Raw genomic sequence first — 23,551 nt, forward strand, 5'->3', positions numbered from 1 at the left:
TTTCAATTTGTTTTCCAAAAAAATAACATATGAAAGGTTCTGTACTTTAGCGAAAAATTACCCGTTTTCCGGAGAAAAGCTTATGGAGCGGCTCTCAGTCGGTTATCCTGGAGTTTTATCACAAATCCCTCTTTTAGCTGCATCGTCTTTTCATTACGTGGTTTTTTATATACATTTAGGCAATTTGCGGAGACCTTGGATTGCAGTTAGGTCATACCTAAATTCAATAACTCATCTCCTTCCTTCATAAATATATAAAAGTATATTTATCAGTTGTGCACGTGAAAGGAAGTACATTTCCACTGATGAGTTAATATTTCCATAGAAATCTAATTGTATTAATATAGCAAGGAAATTGGATACCTAGCTTTGCAGTATTTTTATCATTATTAGACATCATCTTGCGAGATTCTCAATTTCCGGAAAAAAGCCCACTAAAATGTACAAAGTATGTGCTAATAAATTTACATCTGACAACCGGCACGGGAACAATTTTAATGGTGCTATCTAGCTTACAGAGGAGAAAAAAGGATCTAGGTGAAAAGAAAAAAACTTTTTCAAACATTTAGTTATCCTAGAATAATGCAAAGCTGTTTTTTTTTTTTCAACTTTCACAATTTGGCGAAGGCTTAATTTATTTGTGAAATGTTTTTCGAAGTTTAAATATTTTAAACTTACAGCACCCTGTGCGGTAGTGAACATGCTAAACGGCTTAGCGCTCGTTACATAAAAGATGGGCTTGACTCTTTTTTTTGTTCTATTTTTTTTTTCAACAAAACATAAGGGAAACTTCCGTAAATACTCATTGCTATGAACTGAACAAATATTTGGCGCAAGGGGATGATTCCCCGAAGATGAAACTGAGTAAATTTAAAATTTCAAGTTTTCAGTATCGATGCGATTATTTACCAAGAAACTAGGCGGAAACACGACAAATAAGGTCATTTGTGACTTCTCCATGACGGCGTTTTGCTTTTCTTGTCGGTTTTCTCTCTTGTCTTTTTAGACAAGACTGTAACGGGTTTTATACGTGCGACTACCTTTAAACTTGACAAGAATTCGATCGGCTTTTTTTATTATCATTATTTCTGAGCAGAACGTCCCACCATAACATCCTAGAAGAACTTAGAAGAATGGCTTCAGAATATCTTCAAGTTTAGAGATAATCGTTAATCGTCTTGAACATGTTAAAATGTGTAACCCAGTCTGAAAGAGATGCTTCAATTCTGTCACTAGGTTTCCATACAACGATTTGGTGGATAAAAACGTGTTTGTGCTGACGGTAACACCTGTAAAAGTGTAACGAAAATGTATACAGCCTGTATCGGATGCAAAAACAACAGCAAATCAAAACGTAGTGACACGTCTGATTACACGAACCTTATTTCGCAAAGATCTCTAGCTATAAATACAGTTTAATTTTTCTTTTTGGTACGGGCTTAGCCCATTTGAAGATGAAGCAATCCCTCATACGAGGCGTCAAAGGGCACTTTTAAAAATAGAGAAATAAATCGCATTTGTCATGAAAATTAACTTGAATGTTGAACGAGATCATCCATGACTTCATTGAGTTTGGCTGTTCTCCTGTCAATACTGATACCACGTTTTTTCCTTATGTTGAAAAATGACCAGCTATTTATTCATTTATGCTCTAGAGAGGGAACTATTCTTTAGCAGTAAAGTGATGCCAAACAAATCTATTATTACAATGGTCAACGGACGTTTCAATTTTTAAGTAAAAAAAGTTCACACTTCTAAAGCATGACCACTTTGGGAGGAGAATCCTAAGGCGAATGGGACTTTTTTTTTTATTGTGTTGGAGAATTACTCAACACAGACGTTTCTACGTAAAAATTAGTCCTTTTATTCACTGTCTGTATCCTTTATTTCTTCAATCTTTATTATATTTTATTCTCAACGTGTTCTTTCCAACCGTCTGTTATCTACATACGTTGTTTTAACAAACCTCAATAATTAACTGATTCACTTAACTGAGAATGGATCAGAGAACAGTGCTCATGTTGCAATCAGTCTATTTTCCTACCTTCCATCAGCAACTCAGATAAGCGTTGTTGTCTATCTACCTTAACCTTTGCTTTTGAAGCACCGATTGATGTGCCCTTATCTACTGCTGATAAAAACCGGCCAGTATTCTGTACCCCAGCAACCTGAAATTGAGCATCCTGTTTTCTCGCACGTTTCCTTCCTTCCGTTTTGCCAGAGGCTGTTCTGAATGTTAGTAATTCAATAAATGCTTTAGTTATCTTCGTTAGCGATAAAGACTGCGCATGTGAAATACTAATCTGCCTGGAGGGCTTACGTGTGAAAAGCCAGTAATATCTGAGTTTCCAGAATTTGCGAAATCGTGTATTTTCCGGTGTGCACCTCGGGTAATACTTATTTGTACATATGAAAGCACAAATTAAGTAAAGGAAAGGCAAGGAAATAAATTTCCTTGCCAATGTACATGAATTGTTCAATCGCTTTTCGGTTTACTCCCCTTTTAATGAGGCGCAGATTAGAACGAAATTGTGTGGAAGCTCGTGCCTTGGAAATTTAATCAATTCTTCTTACGTCGCTGAGAGGTTTACGTATTAGCTCTTTCGTGAAAAGCCAAGAACGTTGAAATTAATTTACTCTTTGATAGAGAGCAAAAGCGCAACAGTAATGCATTTAAGGAACGTGCTCTGCTAATTTTTGATCACCGCATGCAGAACGGGAAAAGGAAAGTGAGTTGATCTCCACGTGTTTGTTTCCCACATTAAAATGCGCAATGATGAGTCCTGTCTCTAAGCTTACTCGTTCCTCTAATGTGAAGGCTTTGTCGGCTTTCGTCCACATATTAAAAAATTGTGGCCTTTCGTCTATTGAAGCAAAAATGAAACCTTTAGAAGATCCCCTAGCATGTTTACTCAAGAATATTGCTTTTTGGATTTCACAACCAATACAAGCTGAGCCCTTGAGTACTTAATGAAAGGAAATTGGATCAAGAAGTGTATTTTGTGCCTAAAGTAATTCGATTCTGAAACAAAAGGTCAAACAGGCTGGTATGCCCACACACTATGACTCCATGTGTTTACAGTTTCGCTGATGAAAGTGACATTTCCGTATATCTGGCTGTTATCAGCACACCATTTGCTCTCACGGAAAATAATCTTTGGCTGGTGACATATTTACTGATCACACATGAAAAGCACGATCAGGCGACGGGGAACGACGGTTAAAGAAGTCTTGCGAGGTGAAGACGACTCGCTGCTGGTTAAAAGTCATTCATTTGATTAGATATTGATCAAACGTCAAAAAGAGGAAATCGTTTATTGCAAAGCAACAAGATTAGATCTAAGAGGTATAAGAAAAGCTGGAATAAAAAAAAAAGATCAAAACACCTAACTACGGAAGACAACTCGAGGAAAAATTAAGTTGAAGCTGAAGGTATGGGGAAGATACATTTTGGTTCGAATTTTTGTGTTGTTTTACTTTGGTTACAGTTAGCTTACCAACAGAATCTTTACAACTCCAGTGAAGTTAGCGTCTCTACAGTGCCTGACCTCCCATTAACACGGAACAGTTCGACTGCGCTTCCAGCATCAGCGCAAGTTCAGGCGGCAGATCCCCCCTTGAATTGCGATCAGAAGTTTTCTTGTCGCTCTAGATGCTTTAACGAATCAAGTGAATGGGAGGATTTCTCTGGAGATGCCGAACACTGCCATTGTGATCAGGCTTGTCTCAAGTATCAAGACTGCTGTGCAGACTTCGAATACTACTGTGCTCCTGGCCTAGTGACCAAAGGCGACCCAAGTGGCCCGGGCTATTCCTGTGCGGACATATCAACTGATCAAGAAAAAGGTGTATTCATGATTTCCACATGTGCAGCAGACTGGAAAGACGAAGGCGATTCGTTTATTAAATGTATGGAGGCCTCCAAGAATTCGAATCGATCTTTTACATCTGAAAATATCAAAGAGGACATTCCAGTGCATGATTTCTGGGGGAATAACTATCGAAATCTTTACTGTGCTGCTTGTAACAGACAACCACCCCACTCTAATTTTTGGCAGGTACAATTTCGATGTAATATCCAAGCTCCATCCTATTACAGTACCGAGCAGAAATTAGACTTTTATCTGAAATACTGTAGAGATAAATCCATGGAACCAGAAAAATACTACAGGGTACGTACTTGTTTGCCAATGGTCTCCACATGCTCAATCGACAATAAACACAAGGAAGGGTGCATGAAGGGAAATTCTGGACTTGTCCATTCCGAGAAAACAAAGAAGAACTTCAAAAACATCGACTGTCTGCTTTGCAATGGCGAATCGTTAGACGACGTTACATGTGGTCCACAGGAGAAAGGGGACATCTTCAATCCAAAATCATTTGAAATTGTCATGGAATTTATTTCGGGAGAAACTCCTAAACCTAAACTGAACTCCTTTTCCACATCATGTTCTAAGAATAAAGTGTTTGATCCACACCTAGAGACTTGTGAGGACACTTCTGTTCGGAATCCTTCGTTCGCTGTCCGCGATACGTATCGCATTAAACAATGGATGTATCCCGCGGATGACATTGAAAGACCCATGTTAAAGCAAGAGTTTATCAACGGCTTTTGCTCACGGTTTGCCTTAGAGCCTTCGCAGATTTATGTGATATCAAATTCATCAGAGAAAAAAATCATTGTAATGGAATTCAACCTGTATGCTGGCCAAGCGGCGAGGGATAATGACGATAATGAAACTTTGGATGTGGCTGCTCTTCTTGATTTCAATGAATCATTTCCTATAATAATTGCAAACAAGACCTGGTTAGTGGTCAGGGTCACTCAAAGGCAGTTATCTTGCGCAAACCCAGAAGAGTATTCCCATGACGAATACAGAATAAAGCCCACAGGGGAAGCCTTACTAAATAGAACTGTGGGCAACCTTCAAGAATCGCTCCCGCCAAAAAAATTCTTTATCAAACGCAACGACAACGGCAACGATTCCTTGATTGTGTGCAGGTCTACATTTAGTGTCTTGTGCCCTTTCAAACTCCTATTGATAAGCAGTTCTGAGTTTAAAATCTTGGCCAACAAAAGCTTACTGCATACCACCACTGGTAGAGTATACTTGACTGAAAAATACACCTTGATGGATGAACTTAAAAAAGCATGGATATGCACTAATTACACTGAACTCCAACACACTGAGACTCCAGTGGGTACAACAAGCCGAGAAAATACGTTTCTGCGATACTTTACAATCGCTGGATTTTCTATCTCAGTTTTTGCTCTTTCCCTCACCTTAACGATGCATAGCGTTTTTATTGAGCTCCGGGGCCCCCTTCCTGGTAAAAATCTGATGAGTCTCTGCTTTGCCCTTCTACTGGCCCAATTTATGTGGCTGTTTGGATCTGGAGACACCGACAAGCCAACATTTTGTACCATTATGGCGGTCGTTATACATTACCTTATTTTGGCGTCCTTTGGGTGCACAGCCGTTATCGCCTTTGACACTCGCCGAACTTTCTCTAGCAAGATTTCCAAAGCTCAATCAAGATCTATCGGAAAAAGCCGGAATCTTCGTTTTCTGGCGTACACGTGCTTGGCATGGGGTATTCCTTTGCTTTTTGTGGCTGGCTGTGTCCTGCTTGACCACTTTCAAGTGGTCTTCATCGGCTATGGTAATGAAGTCGCCTGCTGGATAGTCAGCAGCAATGGAAAGATTGTCACTCTTGCCACACCAATAGCTTGCGTCCTTCTTTACAACTTTGGGGCCTTTACACACACTGTGTGGGCCATCAAAAGTGCCAAGAAGCAAACACACCGAGTGAAATCATCTCGCCAGGATCAAGGGGCAGTTTTTAAAATATATATTCGCCTGGCCTCCCTTATGGGTTTCACATGGTTTTTCAGCTTCAGTGCCGAGTTCATCCACGAGGCACTCCTCTACCCTTTTGTTATGCTCACAACCACTCAAGGAGTATACATATTTGTTGCGTTCATCTGCAAGGCCCGAGTACTCAAGCTTCTGAAAGATAGGTTTCCAAGATCGAGGAAGGATGCAATGGCTTCCACTCAGCACACGGCAAGCACAGAATGTAGGAGTTTACCTGCATATTCTCCAAAACAATCAGCGAGAGACACTCACTTTTAGAAGAACACAGAAAACTGAGACCTGGTGATACGTACAAAAGTGTTTTTTCCCTGTTACTTTTGATCGGTTTAGTGTAAGAGTTCTTACACCCCACTTAGTGTTCAGGTCTTCTTTACGAAACAGTACCAGAGAATATTCCCTCCAATCGTCTATTTAATGCGGTATTAGTGTCGTATAATCGCACTTTGTATATAATATAATTCCAATGATAAGATACGGATTTTACGTTATCGATACTGTCCACTATGCCTTGCCGTTTACTTGATTGTCGCGTTTCATTCATAAAATTGAAGTAGTAACGTTATCTGCACTGATACGCCGCGAGAAAATGATATAATATTAGTGATAGTATTAATATTTAAAGATGAGACAATTTCTAGTGTAATAGAAAAAATCCGAGCCCCAGATGGGACTTGAACCCACGACCCTCCGTGATCTAGTCGGATGCTCTAACCACTGAGCTACTGGAGACTCTATGGTGAGCAAGGGTCAATTTGTGGGCCTCGACTGGAACCGCATCGCGCAATATTGACGTTGGTTTTTTGAGGTCTTTTTGTTTTAGTCTTGTAATAAATTATCACCAAACTTATCAATTGATTAACCGCCGAAAGAAACAAAGATAAAAATTTGAACCCTTTACACCCTAACATCTGTATGCATATTCTATTATCTACACATTCCTTGGATGCTCACAAGGACAATTTATTGCAACAATCAAGAGCTTTTTTCCTGGTGGATGATCATTTCCTAAATTCTCGTGACCTTCATGTGTGATTCGAGGGCAATGTTATAAGAGAAGTTGGATTCTAGACACTCTTCGTGGTCAAAGGTTTAATTGGTGCCTGTGGGAACTAAAAAGGGAATGTTCATAACCGTCCTTAGGCTTAGGAATCAAAGGTAAGCAATTGGCGATTGGTTTTATCTCTGAAGATGGTTGGTTGAAAGGGTAATTGGGATTTCTGAACCTATAACAGAGTGAGAGAGTCAAAAATAAATTCAACCCTGATTCCCTTTTGACACTAAATTGAAAGTTTTTCAAAGACTGGTTTATTAGCTCGAGGAAAAAAACTTCAAGCAGAGCTCTAAAGCTGGCAAGGTCAATAACTGGATGAGCATAAAAAACATATAGCAGTCAGCAAGTCAAGCAATGATCGCGTAGCGTAGCAGATTGACTAAAATGGAAATGAATGAAGAATTAAGGTAATAATGACCAAAATAGTTTCCGAGTGTTCTAGCTCTCAAAATTAACCTCGTGACGGAAAAGAAAAATTCATATTGTTATGTTTTTTTTTTCATAAATTTTTGGGTATGAGTTACGTATCATACGATCACCCTGCTTGTTTCAATGTTCAGATTTTATGCTTGGAGAACTGTATAAGAACCCTAAGGTTTATTTTGTAACAGTATGAAAATATAACCAAGGTTCTTAAATTCCTGACGTCACCTTGAAAATGAAATCGAAAGCGCAGAGGTTTCCTAATGAGATGAATCGAAAGCGAAAAATAAATCCCCCAGGATGCCATGTCTCGAATATGTTCCTGCATTAGAAGCAGTTTCGCTAAAGTCCAGGGGATTTAACAGGGAAAAACATCTATGACAGTTATTTTTGTAACCGCAAGATCCACATGAGTTCCTCCACCAGACGACCTATAGTTTAAAGAGGCAACCGTAAAACACTCAAGTGACCTGTGTGTTGTGGTTAGAATGCGCGTCGTAAAATTATAAACTATTCGTCAGTATTTATTTTTAAAATTCTTCGGCTTTAATCTTGAATTCGAAAATAAGAACCAACATCCACAAGATATTGATTATGTTGTACTTCGAAAGCAACGGTTGGTCAATTTAGAAAACTGACTTCCGCTTGATTTCTCAGAAACCCGGATAGCTTTATTTAATAATCGTGACATTTCGTGGAAATTTTATCGACGTTACAGACAGATTTTTCTTCAAAAACAAATTGAATCAGCCTCGAAAACTGCACAAACGGTCAATTCACCTAGTAGATTTCAGATTTTTAAAGTTCTATTCTTAAGGAGCTTTAAAAATTTTCAAGGTTACAGTGACAAGTGAAATCGACTTCCGCAAGCAGAGGGATTTCTGGGAATTATTAAATTCCCCGAGGCCCACGAAACTTTATAATTGCATTTCGCGGAAGCGATTCAACATTTAGTGGAAAACATTGCAGTTGATCACACAAGGATTTCCACTCCACGTCAACATCGAGAGAAGAAGGTTTTTTTGGAAAATTGAATTTGACAGAACATTTTCTCAAAGCAAGACATGTAGTTTCAGAAGCATTTCGTGTAACGATGAAGTGCCCATCTTGTGGGAATCCCGAACTGCAAGAACATCATCGCTTCTGCTGCAGTTGCGGCTTTAATCTTGCTCTTGCAACTTCAAAAGTGTCAAACACGAGCCCTGAGCAATTCACAGCTACTGCAGGTAAGTTGGAGAGTTTTTCTTTGCTAAGCCTGCCAAGAAATAAGAGCGACACGCGACACGAAATTAGGAAATAAGTGCCACGGGCTTAACAATCTGTGACAAGCGCCAAGAGTATCTTCCCAATATTCGAAGCCGATTCGAGAAAGGTTAGAAAAAACAGGAACACTCGGTATCACTTGGAACTTCTCTAGTACAGACACTTTGTGAATGCTTTTAATGTTTTTAACTTGTGTATTGACTTGTAATAAACAGAGGTGGGGGGACCGAACCATCGAAACTAAGCTATCATGCGATCACGCGATTGCATTTTCTCAGTACATCACGAAGGATACAGTGAAGAAAAGAAAATAGGCCGGTCCTTTATCTTTGAAGAAATTTTCAGGATACGCAACGAATATTTATGGCCACGACGCCATTCGAATTCGAAGTGAAATAAGAGACATTACATATCTTTGTTTAGACGACGTCAGATTCATAGAGTCACGACTAATCCCTTAAAAAGCATTTTTTTTTTTTCGGCATGATTCACTAGACTGTGCGACTGAAATGATATTTTGTATTCGATTATTTTTTGTCGGTTGATGAAGAAGATATAGAGGCGTTGATCGTCTTCCTCCTAAAATGGTTTACAGGGTGCAAATATGCTGGCAAGTAGTTTTGCATGAAATCGAGGCTATAGCTGTTTCAGAGCGTAACTTTTTAATATAGCTGTTTTGTTTTGACGAATTAAACAAGTTCTGATTTCCTGCGGATTACTCCCGGACGACAACATTTGCGTCTTTTATTTTGTGAATGACTACCAAACAGAAGTGCAGCTAAAGGACATGAATATACAGTGAAAAGGATTTTTCGATTAATTTTTATTTGTAACTTTCAGTTTCACATGTTGGATGTTGTAAACTCTTAGGTTTGCCTACATAATTGCAGTGATCGACCGCTTGTAACGGTATTAGATTGAGCTCACTTTTGGCTTTCATGTAGTTTGTTTATCAGACAGAGAGTTACACAAAAGGTGACGTCAAGTGAAGACAATCTAGATTCTTTTTTCCCTTGATAAACTGGTCAGGTTGCATTTTCAATAAAAGTGCTTCATTTAGAAATAGGTAGCGGTGAATGCCAATGAAAGGGAGGTGATAAAATAAATACCAACTTTCTGTGAGACCTTTGGGATAAAACTATTTTGGATCCAGGTATCTTTTGCTTAAATGATCCCGAAAACAGACGGCCTTTTAGAGAGGGATTTAAGGTGCTATCGATCGATATTTTGTATAAACCAGTTCAATTGATTGCCGGAATCCAAAGTTTAATAGAATCTTGCCAGAGCATAAACTAAATGAGCTTGAACTGTGGTTAAATTACAGGATCTTTCGTTACCGTGCGTTATTTATTCGTTACATTATTTAATATTTAATATTTTTAATATTTATATTGCGCAAATTAACATGTGAATATGATAAAATGCGCATCACAACACTTTTCGGGGGACTTTGGCCGGACTGCATCAGCAGTTTACAAACAATCGAAGGAAACTTATTTGAAGATGCCCCCTCCGCCCAGTTACCAGTAAACAGGCCAGACCACATCATAGTAATCTCGTGAGTGGGTTCTTTAACGTCCCCTGCCTAACCAAATTAACTAGTTAATAGACGCAGGAGACGGGACCTACGGTTTATTCGTCCTTATCCGAGAAGACTAGAATGTCTATCCATTTCTTGACTTTATAGAAAGGTAGCGCATTCTCCTCAGTTATTTTAAGACCTTGAGTGTTGGTCCGGCCGGGGCTCGAACCATCGACCTCGACCTCCCGCACAACAGTCCAGCGCTCTAATCAATTGAGCTAACTGATCACTATGTAGGAAAGAATGGGCGCAAATTGACGAAGCAATGCAAAGCCTGCTTATCAGTTGACTTTGGTGCAAATGAGGGGATAGTTAAGCCTTGGGTATAAGTGGAAATTTGGTACTCAGCACTCGGTACTAGAGGTAGTGATGATTGGTGGTGCAGTCTCACTGCGTAAGAGTTTAACTTTAAATTATTTTGTCGATTTACGCAAAGATCATCATGAAAAAAATGCACGATATTTCAACTAGCGGCTGAGAAACTACCGTTATATGATTATGATTTAAATTATACCTAAACAGATCACCTGAACAGGACTGAGGTTTTTGAAAACAGACCACACCCTTCTCAGGATCAGGGCTCGGATGTTACTGGTCAACCCCCTTCAATAACAGAATCAGCCGATGAAGCTAAAAGCAAGAGAGACGAATCGGAAAGAGACTGTTCTTCAAATAAAGGAGAGGCAAATCAGAATAATGATATTAAAAGTCCTCCTAATTCGAGCGAGGTTGAAGCCTTACAAAAAGAAGGAAAAATCCCTCTCACTGAGTCAAACATCGAAACCCGTGAAAACGGAGACCATTCTTCTGATACACCAAAGTCCCCCAATACAGAGGCAACTGTAGAGCAGGAACGCACCGAAGCAGCACCGGAACCAGAAACGGTTAACACCGTCAGAGCCACACCCAACACGGTATGAAGCGCCTTGTACAATTATTCTGCACCGGGTATAACACCTTTATCCACGTAAACAGAAATTTTGAAGCTGTCTTTATAATAACTCAGTTCGTACGTGCACCATGATTGCTGAATTCAAAAGTTTGGTTAAATTACAATCTTCCCACTCTATTTGAATTCAAAAATGGGCCGGACGAGAAACTATCTGGCTCGTGGTCATCATGACCGAAGGCCGCTAATTTTTCCGTCCGGCCCGACTAAGCTTAGTCAAGGAGCATTTTATCATTTGAACTCTAAGTGTTGAAACTTTTGAAAATTCTGCTTCGACCATAATAGGATGCGATAGATGGTGCACGTGGGACAACCACAAAAAAAAAAATTCTACCATAAAAACTTTTTCTTTTGTTTTTTTTTTCGAGTCACAACGAAAAAAAAGCAGTTTTTTTTATTCTCTTTCGTGAATCTTCCAAGCTTTTGCAACAAACTCTGGCGAGAGTAGAGATGGACAGCGTTTTTCGAACCGGCTAAGTCAACAAGTTCGGCCCCACACAGGTCAACCTTCACTATGGTTTTCTTTGGATTTCGTGCGCAGGGCCCTACGGGCATCATGATGATAAATATCTCAGCTAACCTCGTTTTTTCGGTGTCGGTGCCGTAGGTTATGGAACCGATTCAACAACTCAATTATCTTCGGAATGAACGTGTTGCAGAAAAGCAAGTAATTCAATGCGATTACTGTCAGTGAGTGTATCGTTTCTCATTCTCTAAATGTGTAGGTACCAGGAGGAACTCAGACAGGAGAGGTACCATGCATTTCAGCAGAAGACCGAGTACACATCAGCGATGATCAAAACGGCACAAAAGCGAGGTGATTATGAATTAAACGTTGAAGACAAGTAACTCAAAACTTTGCACTGAAAATTTGATGTATATTATACCTTATTCTACCTTGAAATAAACAAGGAAATATTCAAATCACAAAACCTTGTCTATTCTACACCTCTGTATGACTAAAACTGCTTTTTGTTTTAAACCGGCAGTGGAAGTTCTAAAGAAAATGTTTACCCAGGTCTGAGTGGAGACTCTGATCATGATACCAATCAACAGGCGATAACTCCACCCATCACTACTGACGAAAAAAGAACCACTTGTCCAGGACAACTGGATAAGAGCGCTGCAAATCCGAGCATTGACGCGAAGGAAGAAGTCATGAAGAAAAGTCACATTGATAGCAGCAGAGAGCCTACAAATGATGTTAGAGAGCGACAAGAAGATGTCCAGCAGGTGCCACGTGGGGAGAATATTGCTGTGGAGCAGAGGAGCAACACAAAGGTCATTTTAGGGAATACGGAGGGTGCCAAGAATGATTCAACATTCGACAGCAATAAAGGAAAGGAAACTGGTCAAGATACTAAGGGTAAAATGGCTGAGAGTTCAAATGTTACAAAGGATAGGAGAGCTGCTGATGATAAAGAGAAGCAATCCACGAATGCCAATGGTAACAGCAACAAGTCAGATAATGGCCGACAATTCGTCTTAAGGTCTGAATCTAATGCCGCATCAGTAGAAAATATCAAAGGGGAAGCTTCCAAACCAGGAATGTTTCAATCAGGTGAAAACGGTAGAGGTGGTCAGAGCACTAACCAATCAGCCACTAACCAACCATTAACAAATAACAAACCACTGAGTGCTCACAGTGATAAAAGTGAACCAAATTCAGACACCGAATTTCTGACTGTCATTTTCCACGCGTTATTAACGCCAACGTTCCATTTCAACCCTCGACAAGGGGATAGAATTTTCATCTGCGGGAGTTTTCCTTTTTCATGGAAAGACCCTCAGTCTCAAGTTGAAGTTCGCATTGTCAGGTAAGTCTCGACACTGCAGCTGAAATACGCAAAACGTGTTTTCAATTTCTTTAATTATTTAACTTATTTTCCTCAATTGTAGGGATTTATCCGATGGCTACTTTCTTTTGGAGGGAAGTGCCAATATTACTCTGCGACAGGCATCCCGGAGAATCTCCTACAAATACGTTGTATTTCGCTCTCAAGGAAAGAACGCGCCCCTAAAACCATTATGGGAATATCTGCTTGGCTTTATACCTTACGTGAGAGATCATGTTAACCGCTCCTTACTTATACGTGAGGATTCTCGGGAAAGCAACGGTAATATGACATGGTGTTGAATTCTAACAAATGTCTTACGTATTTTTTTTAATCTGTTTAGTCATTCCTTCTTTCCCTTCTCTCTCCAATTTCATTCGTTCGCCCATCCAATTCGCCCGTTCGTTCTTACATTCAGCATTATTCATCCATTCACTCATTATTTCAGTCATTCTTTCCTTGATTTCTCATTCACCCTCTCATTCCGATTACGTATTGTGAGATTGACAACCATCATTGATTGTTATTGTTATACAGCTGTTTGGCACCAATATGACGATGCAGTCTTCAGTGAACCTCGATTTTGGGAGTCCGTTAGCAGCCATATACCCTTTCTGGGAAAAGTTCCTCTTGATCCAGCGGAGGGTCGAAGAAGAGCCATGCTAATCATGTTACCGGAATGGGACAGAATTTCACTTGGTGAAAGAGGAGTTAACGCGTCAACTGCCTTGACTCAAATTAACGATGTGATGTATTGCATGAGAGAACAAGAAGTGCAGAATGGAAGTTACATTTCCCATCGCCCCCTAATCGGTTTTGATGAAAGGCAGGTTTGTGTAAAAGAGGAGTATACCTCATTACCGTTATAAAATCGCAGAGTTGATAAGGTTAATCAAAGACGAAACTTATCATATTGATAGATGATATGAGACAATTATACTTTGGGGCTCAACACTGCACCCTAAATAAGACGCGAAACTAATCGTATAAATCGCATCGCGGCTTTCTCGTATCTGACGTAAGATGCCAACTTAAACTACGAAAGGGCAATTTTTCCCATGCTTGTGCGTTTTCCCCGCGCTTGCGACCACTTGCAAAGCTGCTGTGGGAAAAATGGCTGTGAACGCCGTGAATAGAACAAGAGATTCCCGGATATTCGCAAATTGATGAGCTTTTTAAGGGATCAGTAATTGAAGATATGTTGCGGAAGAGCTCGATAATTGCGTAGTTTCTGCCGGGGTGAATTACACTTTTAACTGATTGGATTAAATTTGCAGTTAAGCCTTTCAATTTGTGGAGGTTAGTATTTTAACTTTAGACCTGTGAAACTTTGCTTGTTTATCTGCCGAGCTGGTGATGTCATTTTATCAAATGACTGATAAAACCTCTTTCCTTGCCGTTCCGCCGTGAAAAACAGTTGCATCAAGTATTGGGCAACTCGACGACCAGATCAATATGAAACATTGATTCCTATAGTGCTTTTTTTGATAAGGTGCTGTTTGACTACCTGTTTCCACGGCTGAAATACAACACTCAAGTGCAGCAAACCCAAGCCAAAGATTATGAAGTTCAAGTTAAACGACTGGTTACTTCTATTATGATCGCGTCCCTCGCTGTTCGTCATCGCCTGATATTCATCGAGGATAATGTGTTGAAGGAAATTTTAGAAAATCTTGCGTTGCATGGAAACACTATTCAGAAGAAATGCATCGAGCTCGAGGAACTTTCGTCGTATTTTCCAGATAAAGTGCAGAGGTTTGACATTTTCTTTCGACGTTAACGCATATTATATGGGATCTCATGATCCGTACTGACGGTTTTAAAAGGCCAATTAGGGATATTTACGTGCAACCTATCTTAAAATGACCTCGGAGCATGAATGCACCTACTCCTGATCATTAATGTAAAGTTAGCTCGTGTTCTCTTGTTTAATATCGTTTAGAAATTGCAGATAATGATGAATAACTTTGCCGAAAGTACCTCCAAAACAATTATGCTAGTTACACATCAGTTTTCAGTAATTTGGCGAAAATTATTTTATTCTTTCTCGATATGTGTTGGTAAATGACTTCTTATTTCTACTTTTAAGGACACTGGTGGAGAACTTGAAACGACTGTGTAAATACGTAATTGAGGAAAAGGACTGCGTATTTCATTGGTTGTTCGCGGTCCCCTTGCTTCATTTCTTATCGAAATCAGTAGCACCATTCTCGGGCGGACAGCTACCAGCAGCACCAAGTTCACTTAATGACAACAATTGGTGGGGAGCAGATGACTACTTCGACTTTGTTCGAGTTCGACGGCAAGCGTTCAATGCAAGGTTGGAGTCTTTTGATACTAATACTTTTTATAGCGGACATGTTTGGAGTGCGAATAATAGTATGCATGTGATCTGTAGACAAGACAAGGTGACCGGCACGCAAGACATGTCTGAGTGTTGTAAAAACTTGCAATTGTCAGTCAAGAAAAAGCCTAATACGTCATCTTCCATAGCCATGGCCCTCATTTTTCTAAGTAACAGTAACACTTAATCTTTTCATCGACGCATTACGTCGAAACCGTATTTTTGAAATCATTTTATGTTCTGACTATCACCTCTAAACCGTGAAGAAAACTCATAGTTTGTATTGTTTTTTTTTTGTGTCATAGTGAGAGGGCCAACACTCCAGCACTTTTGCAAAACCAACTTTCTCCCATGTTTGAGCTTGACCCATTGTTCAAAAGAACATTTTTGTTGGTACTTTCAATCTGTGACATGAGCAAGGTGTTAAAGAGGGGAAAGTTCTCTTTGTATGAAGTTTGTTGGACACTTCTTCGGATCGTAAAGGAGAGAGATAGGCCCCTATTTCTCACGGAGGAAGAGGTAAATTTTATAGTTGCTATATTCCTATGACAAGTAAAATGACTTTTTACATCTTTTTATTGTTAAAGAATCTAGACTTACTTTATTTTCAGGGACTGGTAAAGACGTAGCAAGAGGCTTCATCACAAAATTCTCCTACAATTATGCTCGCTTAATTGCAAATCTGTTTCTTAAGAATAACAATTTGCCTTAATTCATTCATTCCACTGCTCTGGCAAGGTTTCATCGTCATCGTAAAATAAACAAACGAATGTTTGGCGGGATCGGCAATCACTAATTTTATTCATCACTTAACGAGATTACTCATTCTGAAGTAGTCTTAGGAAGTATCTAGTGCATTTTTATATAGCTACAATCTTCGAATAAGGACTTATACAGTGGGAATACGATGTATGTTATATTGATACTGTTATATTGAGTTATAGTTAGCAACGAAAGGAGTGCGGCTTGTTTCTGTTGTGTTATTTTCCTTTTCACTGTTAATGTGATTGTTTTGTTTTGTTTTTTATTGTGTTTACTGTCGGTAAAATGTGTCTATTAAAATTAACATTGATATATTTTTTTAGTCAGTATTGTAAATTATGTTAGAGTGGTTACTAACGTTAGTGTTGCAAGCAGTTTTGCTATTTTGATATTGTGTGAAATGCATGTAGGTATCGTTAGAAAGTCAACGTTGATATTGTAAGTTATTTATGATGACAAATGTCTAAAATAAAGTAAAACAAAGAAACAAACGAAAAGCAATTAGTGTTTCCCTCATGATAGTGTCTTATTTTCACAGTGGAATTCTCTTGAAGAATGCATTCAGGACATGAACGTCGCAGTTGCTGAAAGGTTTGAGAGGTAGAAGCCTCTATATATATCTTATTAACCAAGCGCGAGGGCCGTACTGGGAGAATATTGGCCTTAGGTCTTGACAGTACGGACCGATCGTAGCGAGGTCCGTACAAAAAAGACCGAGGGCTGATATTCTTATATTCTTCCAGTACGGTCCCGAGCAAGCTTGGTTAATAAGAGATTTATTATACGACTGAAGTTCAAAGGGACAAGAGTGCGGTATCATTCGGGACCATTCGGGACAGTGCCCGGTCCAATACTTAGAGAATATTGGACCGGCAATAGAGCATTTTGAGTGGTTGATTTTAGTTATTGGCCCTCTGACTGCCCGAGTCGTGTAATAAAATATGAGTAGGACTAGGTTAAAAAAACTATCTTAAATCAAACTCAAAAGAAGGTTTTGCTGATTCCTTTTCTGCAATGATTTGTTATGGTCAGGTCTATGGTTTCCAGTACAATTCTGGTTTCTCTTCCTTTCGCTAGGGCGGGACACTTCACTCAGTGGGAGGAAATGACGTCACTAGCCCAAGCAGTATCACAGCTTTTGCAGCACCTGCTAACAGAGCACCAACTAGCAATCCAGAAGAAAAGTCAAATACTCTGTGGCCTTCTGAAACTCCTAAGCAAAAGTCTTGTCCTGGCTAAACAAGACTCTTCTGCTATGCAGTTTGACGGAAAGGAAGGCACTATGCATGAACATAACTTCAAACAATCGTTTGAAAGTTTACGGAAATCTTTGGAAACGCTGCATCGGGCTTCAGGAAGGTTACAGAACGCATCAGAAAAGTACTGCGAAGAAGAATTCCAGGTATTATTAGATGGAAAAACTTTGAACTGCTAAATTTGTAAAAGTCAGTGAGGTTAGGTCAATTTGAGTTGGACTTATATCAGGAGTTCATGTTACATATCTAGAGTACAAAGTAATCCTGTTTTAGTCTTATAGAACCCGTTACGGAGAACACTAACTCATCTCATCTTACGTAAATTGTGAAAAAGATTTTTTGAGATACTAAGGTTTATTTTGATTGCCCACTAGTTTTGGTCGAACCTTCTATCGTTAAAGCTGGATGACGATGAAATGCAACAAAGCCTGGAAAGCTGTGTGAAAGGAGTACTTGAAAGTCGGATTTGTGAAGTGGGTCTCAAGTATTACCTGTATACTTTGTCACCAGCCAAACGTTTATTACTTCGTATATAGTTCCAGTATGGCTACTGCCTCTTATGGAGGGCAAGCAACAATGTTCTCCTGTTGAGTACGACGAAGTCTGCCGAGTTTTACCCAATTTTCCTCGCTCTTGGCTTTTGCTTGTTTCGGAACATCTTCGGATCGCTTCGAATGTTACTCGGAATTAGCCAGTGATTACACTGTTTCCCGGTGTATTTGTTGTTTGATATGGAGTACAACAGAAAACGATAAACATCTCACAATCATTTTAGGATGGCGTGCGAAAAAACAAAGCTTCACCCCTCAGAAAAGTCTTAAAAGGTGTGATCGGTGCATTATGAAAAATAAAGGAATTTTCTTTTCTTGGAAGAGAGAGAACTTTACTCTTTTGATCAGGGAATTATGCCCAGGTCCTGCCGGGACACCACAAAAGATGATAAACATCTCAAATAATTTCACGGTGACTTCACCGGCAAGTAGTTGAAAAAAGACTTTTCCTTGCTGAAATATCTAAAAGGTTTGATGTGAATCGTGGCTCTGAAGAAAAATTGCATGCATTCGAAAAGTGACCATTTTGCTATTTCAATCACCGACAAATGCTCAAAAGAGCAGCTAAATTTTCGAAGCGAGTAAGGTCCGAAAGACCTTACCTTACCTCGAGTTAACACGGTGACCCTACTCGATGGAATGATGGAACGATGGAACGGTGTAATGGAGGAATGGTAGAATATCCCACAACGCGGAATGCCTTGTTGTGTGAAACGGATGTCTCACAAAATTGGAGTTACAGTAAAATGAGAAAATGATATATAATTCACAAGCAAAATTGAAATTAAAGTGAAAAGAAACCTAGTTTAATCATTATTGGAGCTTAGAGGATAGACTGATAGAAGATAGGTGAGGTTCTTGAGCTAGCCCCCACAAGAAATCATTACTATTACTATTGTGATTATTATTATTATTATTATTATTATTATTACTATTATTATCGTTGTTGTTATTATCGTTGTTGTTATTATCATTATCATTATTAAAGTTTTTCGTTAATATGATTATTTCATACCATTTAACTGTTGGTGAGTGTGAGCTAGTCACTATATTCTTGAGTCATCTTTCTCTTGTAAAACTGGGTAAATCCCACTAGTCCTATTTTTCATGTGTTCTTCTTTGTTTTGAATAAATAGATCGACTACCAACGTGTCATAGAATTATATTGCACCCTTGATCTCAGCATTTACCATCAAGAAGTTGACGACTGCCTCATGTCCGCTGCATTCAAGGCTATAGACCGTTCTCGACAGGTAGGTTATTAACCTACACCACCGTATATTCAACTCACCGTTTTTTGCATAACTGAAGAAAATAGTTTACATTTACAGGAATAACTAATTAACAAATGGTAAACAGCACAGCATACACTATTGAGTTATGGATGTACGCGGGAGGTTGCTAAGCACGAAAGAAGCGTAAGAGTCGCTCGAGGCGATAGCCGAGAGCGACTCTAGCTTCTTGAGTGCTTAGCAAACCTCCCAAGTGCATCCATAACTCAATAGTGTACGGTGTGGTGTTTACCATTTGTTTTATAACATAACATTGATACATTGTAGCTAAAGAGTTCCCTTTTATTTAACAAATCTTACGTGACCAGAAAAAACAAGCGCGCGCGGAAAAATAGTCTTTGCATTTGCTCACGTCAGCAGCGTACACCCATGGGCAAATGGGGGACGCTAAATTGACCAATCAGAGCGCGCGCTTTACTTTGGTTATGTTATAATTACTGATCGCGTGTTCTGATCGACCAGTTAAGTTGTGCTGAAATTGTTTTTTCTTTCTCAATCAATAACTTCTTTGTTTTGTTCCAATTTTTTTCGTTATAGGGCGACATCAGGGACGACCAATTGGAAAAGTTGAGTTGGAGTCTAGAATCATCAAAGCTAACTGACCGGCAGGCATCTGGGGTCGGCAAACTGTTTGGTCGTTTTCTAAAGAAGCAATGGCCAGAGGGAAGAGATGGAGGAGATCCTTCGCGCGATGAGCTTTTGCGTCATTTGTTTTCCTGGAAACCGATGGAAGAATACTTGAAGTACTTTAGTACGTAAAGTGGTTTTCATTTTTGTAGATCACCACAAGGACAATTTGAAAATGAGGCTAAATAGATAATTTTTTTAACAATCGTTACAGCTCGCTACACACTTATCAAACTCTGAATATTGATTGTTTCACTCAATGGCGATTTTTGAAATAAAATTTCGCCTTTTTATTTAAATTAAAAAATTGACAGTTATTTTGTTTATAGACGGCCAACGTCAAGATGGATTAAGTCTACCTCCTGAAGGCTTGGGGCTTCTTCATCAGGCATCTTCACTTTTGGAAGAAGTCAGCACAGGCCTCAGGAATGCTGAGATTGACGTGAAAACTCTACGACTTGTTCAGAAAAATCAACAAAAGTTCCTAAAGTTGAACTATTTGCGATCCAGCTCTGGGGAAAATCAATCAAAAGTCCCTCATGAGGCGATCAAGATAGATAGAGTCAAGGAAAACCAAAAAGAGACAGATCCTATGGAGCTGTTTCTTGAAATGCGTTGTGATGAGCTTAAAGCGTTTGAAAGCGAGAAAGCAGCAGTATCATCGTTCGTGGAGTTTTGTTCTGCTTTAAAATCAGGTGAGACCCGAACACTTCGATACTAAGTTTAAAACTACAAGGATCGAAGGAAAAAGAAGCAACGTAACCAATCCCAAAAGCTGGATTGAACGCAAAACCTATATAGTTATTAAGATGCGTCTGATACAGTTATACCGTTTTCACTTTTTTAGTTAAAGTGAACTTGGATGAAATCAAAGAAAAGCTGAAGAAGGACATAACATCTTGTCGTGTGCTTGATCTTTGCCACAAGCGCGGAAACACTGAAGAGCCTCTGGTAAGATATTTTGAACTCACGTCGAAGAATAAGAGAATGACCAAGTATCTTCACCAACTCCAATCCAGTTATCTTTTCCGTACCATCTGGCATAAGTGCGAGGAAAAGGTTGCTCCCATTTGCCGAGATGATCCCCGACTAGCTGGAATACTGACATTAGACGCAGTAAACGAGCTTTTGTGGACCCAGTCTTTCGAAAGATGGCAAACTCTGTGGGATCGAGTATGTAGCGGGCAAATAAGTCTGAGAGAAGTGGATGAAAGATTCGACAAATTTAGAAATGAATCTGAGCGTTTCGATATTGAAATTGGAATAGCACTGAAGCTCCTTCCCGATGAACAAGATAGTGAAGCCGCCATCAATCAGCGGGTTGATCAGATCAAACAGTACCAGAAGCTGAGGGGATGCGAGGAAGCTGCTGCGGCTATCTTGGAGTTTCAAAACGCCATGCAGCTTGAAGGAGACTTCCAAGTACTGGATGACTTTCGCAATCAGGTAGTTATTTGGGATAGAACTTGGGTCCTCTCATTGAAATTTATAGAGTGCCTCTTGACTGAATATCACAAGATGGCGAGTGGATAGATAACAAGCCAGGGTAAATATTGCAATATTTCAAGAGGAACTTACGATAAATGCTAACTTTATTGGGTTTAGCAAATGATCAAAACATGGTTACTTTAATTTCTCTTCTTAATTGTTAAGTTGACGCGAGTTTCCTAAAATCGATTAAAGGTCGCGGGGATACAAACATGTTACAAACTGAATTGCACTTTGCCACAATGTCATTTAATTTTAGTTGGTATCGTTAGGAAACCTATCTTACTATGGAGGCTCACTGAGGAAAATCGACTTTGCTTTGGCATGGATGATGTAAACTGGGGCTGTTCAAGGCGTAATGATCCAAAGAAGAACTATCTATGATGCATTTTAGAATACTCTCACAGATCAGAGAGTATAGTTGTTTGATGGGAAGATGCAACCATTTGATTTTAAACTGTACAGACATATTTTGCTTTTGACTGGTATGATTTTATGATTATTTTTACAAGATGAGCGATGATTTTCGCGGACGCCCTCTCTCAACTATTGGTGATGATGTTTTAGAAATGGGAAAAGATCTTGAACATGTATCACCAGCTATGATCAAATGCTTGGAGACTGTCGCTGCTTGCAAAGACTATATCTACTGGCTTCGCGAGGAAGTAAAAGGTGCGTTTTCCCTAAGAATTTCTCTGAGAGTTGACTAACTTTCAGGTACTGACTTATAGTGACCAACTAACAGACTGACTGAATAAAGAATTGTTTGAAATATTTCACATCAGTGGTAACCTGTGGTATTTTTGTAAAACTGGTTAATATTTTCTTTGAAAAGCATAAGAAAACAATAATCGGAGTCGCCGAATTTAAAATTTTTCTAATTTCAGTCTCCTGAAACTATCACGAAAGATAGATTTTATTTTCAGTCTTTTTTAAAGAATTCTCTACTCACCGTTATATTTCCAGCACCCCATTCATGTTAATGATGCCAAAGTGCCCAATTGCCCCCTCACTTGTTTTCTTTCTTGTTTAGCTTTGAATCCTGTCTAATATTGTTCACTAGGAAGGGACGAGGTGAAAACTCTGGTGGACCTAGCGATGATGTCGGCTGGTGAGACTGACATTGAAACCGATCGTGTTTCCTGTGTGCACACCACTGCTCTTGGCTTTGCTCCCTTCATTTTTGATTTGGACAAAGACACCAGCTTTGGGGAACTTATCAGGACATGTGAAAGCGTGTGGAAGGAGATCGAAAAAGATACATCTTTGCTCGAAAAGCTGGTAAAAGTCTTCCAAACGTTTTTCATTTGAAAGTATTGATTATCATGATAGTTTCATGCGGTCTAAGTTTCATGGCGGCAAAGAATGTAGAAAGCTATCTTTATTTTGGGAGGTATCAAATAATTGACAATTGTTTGATAATGAGTAACCCTTTAAAATTCCAATTTGAATATTTTGTTGATTTCCGTGACGAACAGTATTAAAATTATTTCACTTATGGCGATGATTGAAGCAAACTACGTCTACCGCTGACAGTTTTTTTTTCTTTTTTTTTAAGATATTGATTTGAAAGCAATGCTTCTAACCTTCCTTACAATGCCGAACTTTGATCATACGAATTATCTAGGTAATGCGGTTTCCTTAAAACTAATCTGCTTGATGATAATGTTGCTCTAACAGAAAAGCATCAGCCGCCATCTTGATTGGCTTAAGGGCGTAAAGGATGAGCATGCCATGTCGTCTCTCAAATTGGCTCAAGCTATCAACGAAAAAGGAGTCTACTCCATTGGCAAGTTGCAGGACAGTCCAGCATCAACTCAGCTCTATGACAAGAAAAGTGTCGACTCCGTCATCAGTTTGCTGTTACCTTCAACTGACCTAAGTGGTAAGCCAAAGGAATTCAGTTTGGAGAAACTTCAGGATCTACAAAGTAAACTTGCGCTAATTTCGGGAAAGGATTCACAACGAGGTCAAGAGGATATAAACAAGTTTGGAGAGGTAAAGAATTTAAAGCTGAATGATACTTTTGGCCCCCCAAATTTTTTACATAACTTTAACTCGAGAACCATGCAAATTTATTCAAAAGAAGTTGATAGGCCAGACACCTTTCAAACTAACAGAATGCGGCAGGGAAAGAGAAGAGTGCAATAAAGCAGCAAAGATAACGAGCGATTACTAAAAGAATAGGCTGGAAAAATGTCAGAAAGGGTTAAACGTTTTAGTTCTGGTGAAGCTTACTACATCTTTAT

At 39.2% G+C, this 23,551-nt stretch overlaps 2 protein-coding genes across 3 annotated transcripts in view; both read left to right on the forward strand.

Annotated features, from left to right (window-relative positions):
- The first annotated feature begins 3,182 nt into the window (after positions 1-3,182).
- Positions 3,183-6,601, forward strand: LOC111319273 (uncharacterized). The gene has a single exon (XM_022922079.2). The coding sequence runs from the start codon at positions 3,435-3,437 to the stop codon at positions 6,135-6,137; it is 2,703 nt and encodes a 900-aa protein (XP_022777814.2). The 5' UTR covers positions 3,183-3,434; the 3' UTR covers positions 6,138-6,601.
- A 1,700-nt stretch (positions 6,602-8,301) lies between these two features.
- Positions 8,302-23,551, forward strand: part of LOC111335925 (E3 ubiquitin-protein ligase rnf213-alpha) — a 56,036-nt gene continuing 40,786 nt past the window's right edge. For both annotated transcript variants that reach the window (XM_088757146.1, XM_088757147.1), the window contains exons 1-19: positions 8,302-8,579; positions 10,721-11,112; positions 11,873-11,964; positions 12,137-12,964; positions 13,047-13,264; positions 13,520-13,812; positions 14,475-14,737; positions 15,072-15,302; positions 15,632-15,845; positions 16,627-16,688; positions 17,166-17,490; positions 17,719-17,817; positions 19,032-19,148; positions 19,725-19,938; positions 20,144-20,509; positions 20,662-21,260; positions 21,815-21,974; positions 22,366-22,583; positions 22,983-23,300. In XM_088757146.1, the coding sequence (XP_088613272.1) occupies positions 8,447-8,579; positions 10,721-11,112; positions 11,873-11,964; positions 12,137-12,964; positions 13,047-13,264; positions 13,520-13,812; positions 14,475-14,737; positions 15,072-15,302; positions 15,632-15,845; positions 16,627-16,688; positions 17,166-17,490; positions 17,719-17,817; positions 19,032-19,148; positions 19,725-19,938; positions 20,144-20,509; positions 20,662-21,260; positions 21,815-21,974; positions 22,366-22,583; positions 22,983-23,300 (5,142 nt within the window). In that variant the 5' untranslated portion in view covers positions 8,302-8,446. The remainder of the gene's footprint in view (positions 8,580-10,720; positions 11,113-11,872; positions 11,965-12,136; positions 12,965-13,046; positions 13,265-13,519; positions 13,813-14,474; positions 14,738-15,071; positions 15,303-15,631; positions 15,846-16,626; positions 16,689-17,165; positions 17,491-17,718; positions 17,818-19,031; positions 19,149-19,724; positions 19,939-20,143; positions 20,510-20,661; positions 21,261-21,814; positions 21,975-22,365; positions 22,584-22,982; positions 23,301-23,551) is intronic.

Source organism: Stylophora pistillata, chromosome 4 (assembly GCF_964205215.1).
Source record: "Stylophora pistillata chromosome 4, jaStyPist1.2, whole genome shotgun sequence".
Taxonomy (NCBI): Eukaryota; Metazoa; Cnidaria; class Anthozoa; order Scleractinia; family Pocilloporidae; genus Stylophora; species Stylophora pistillata.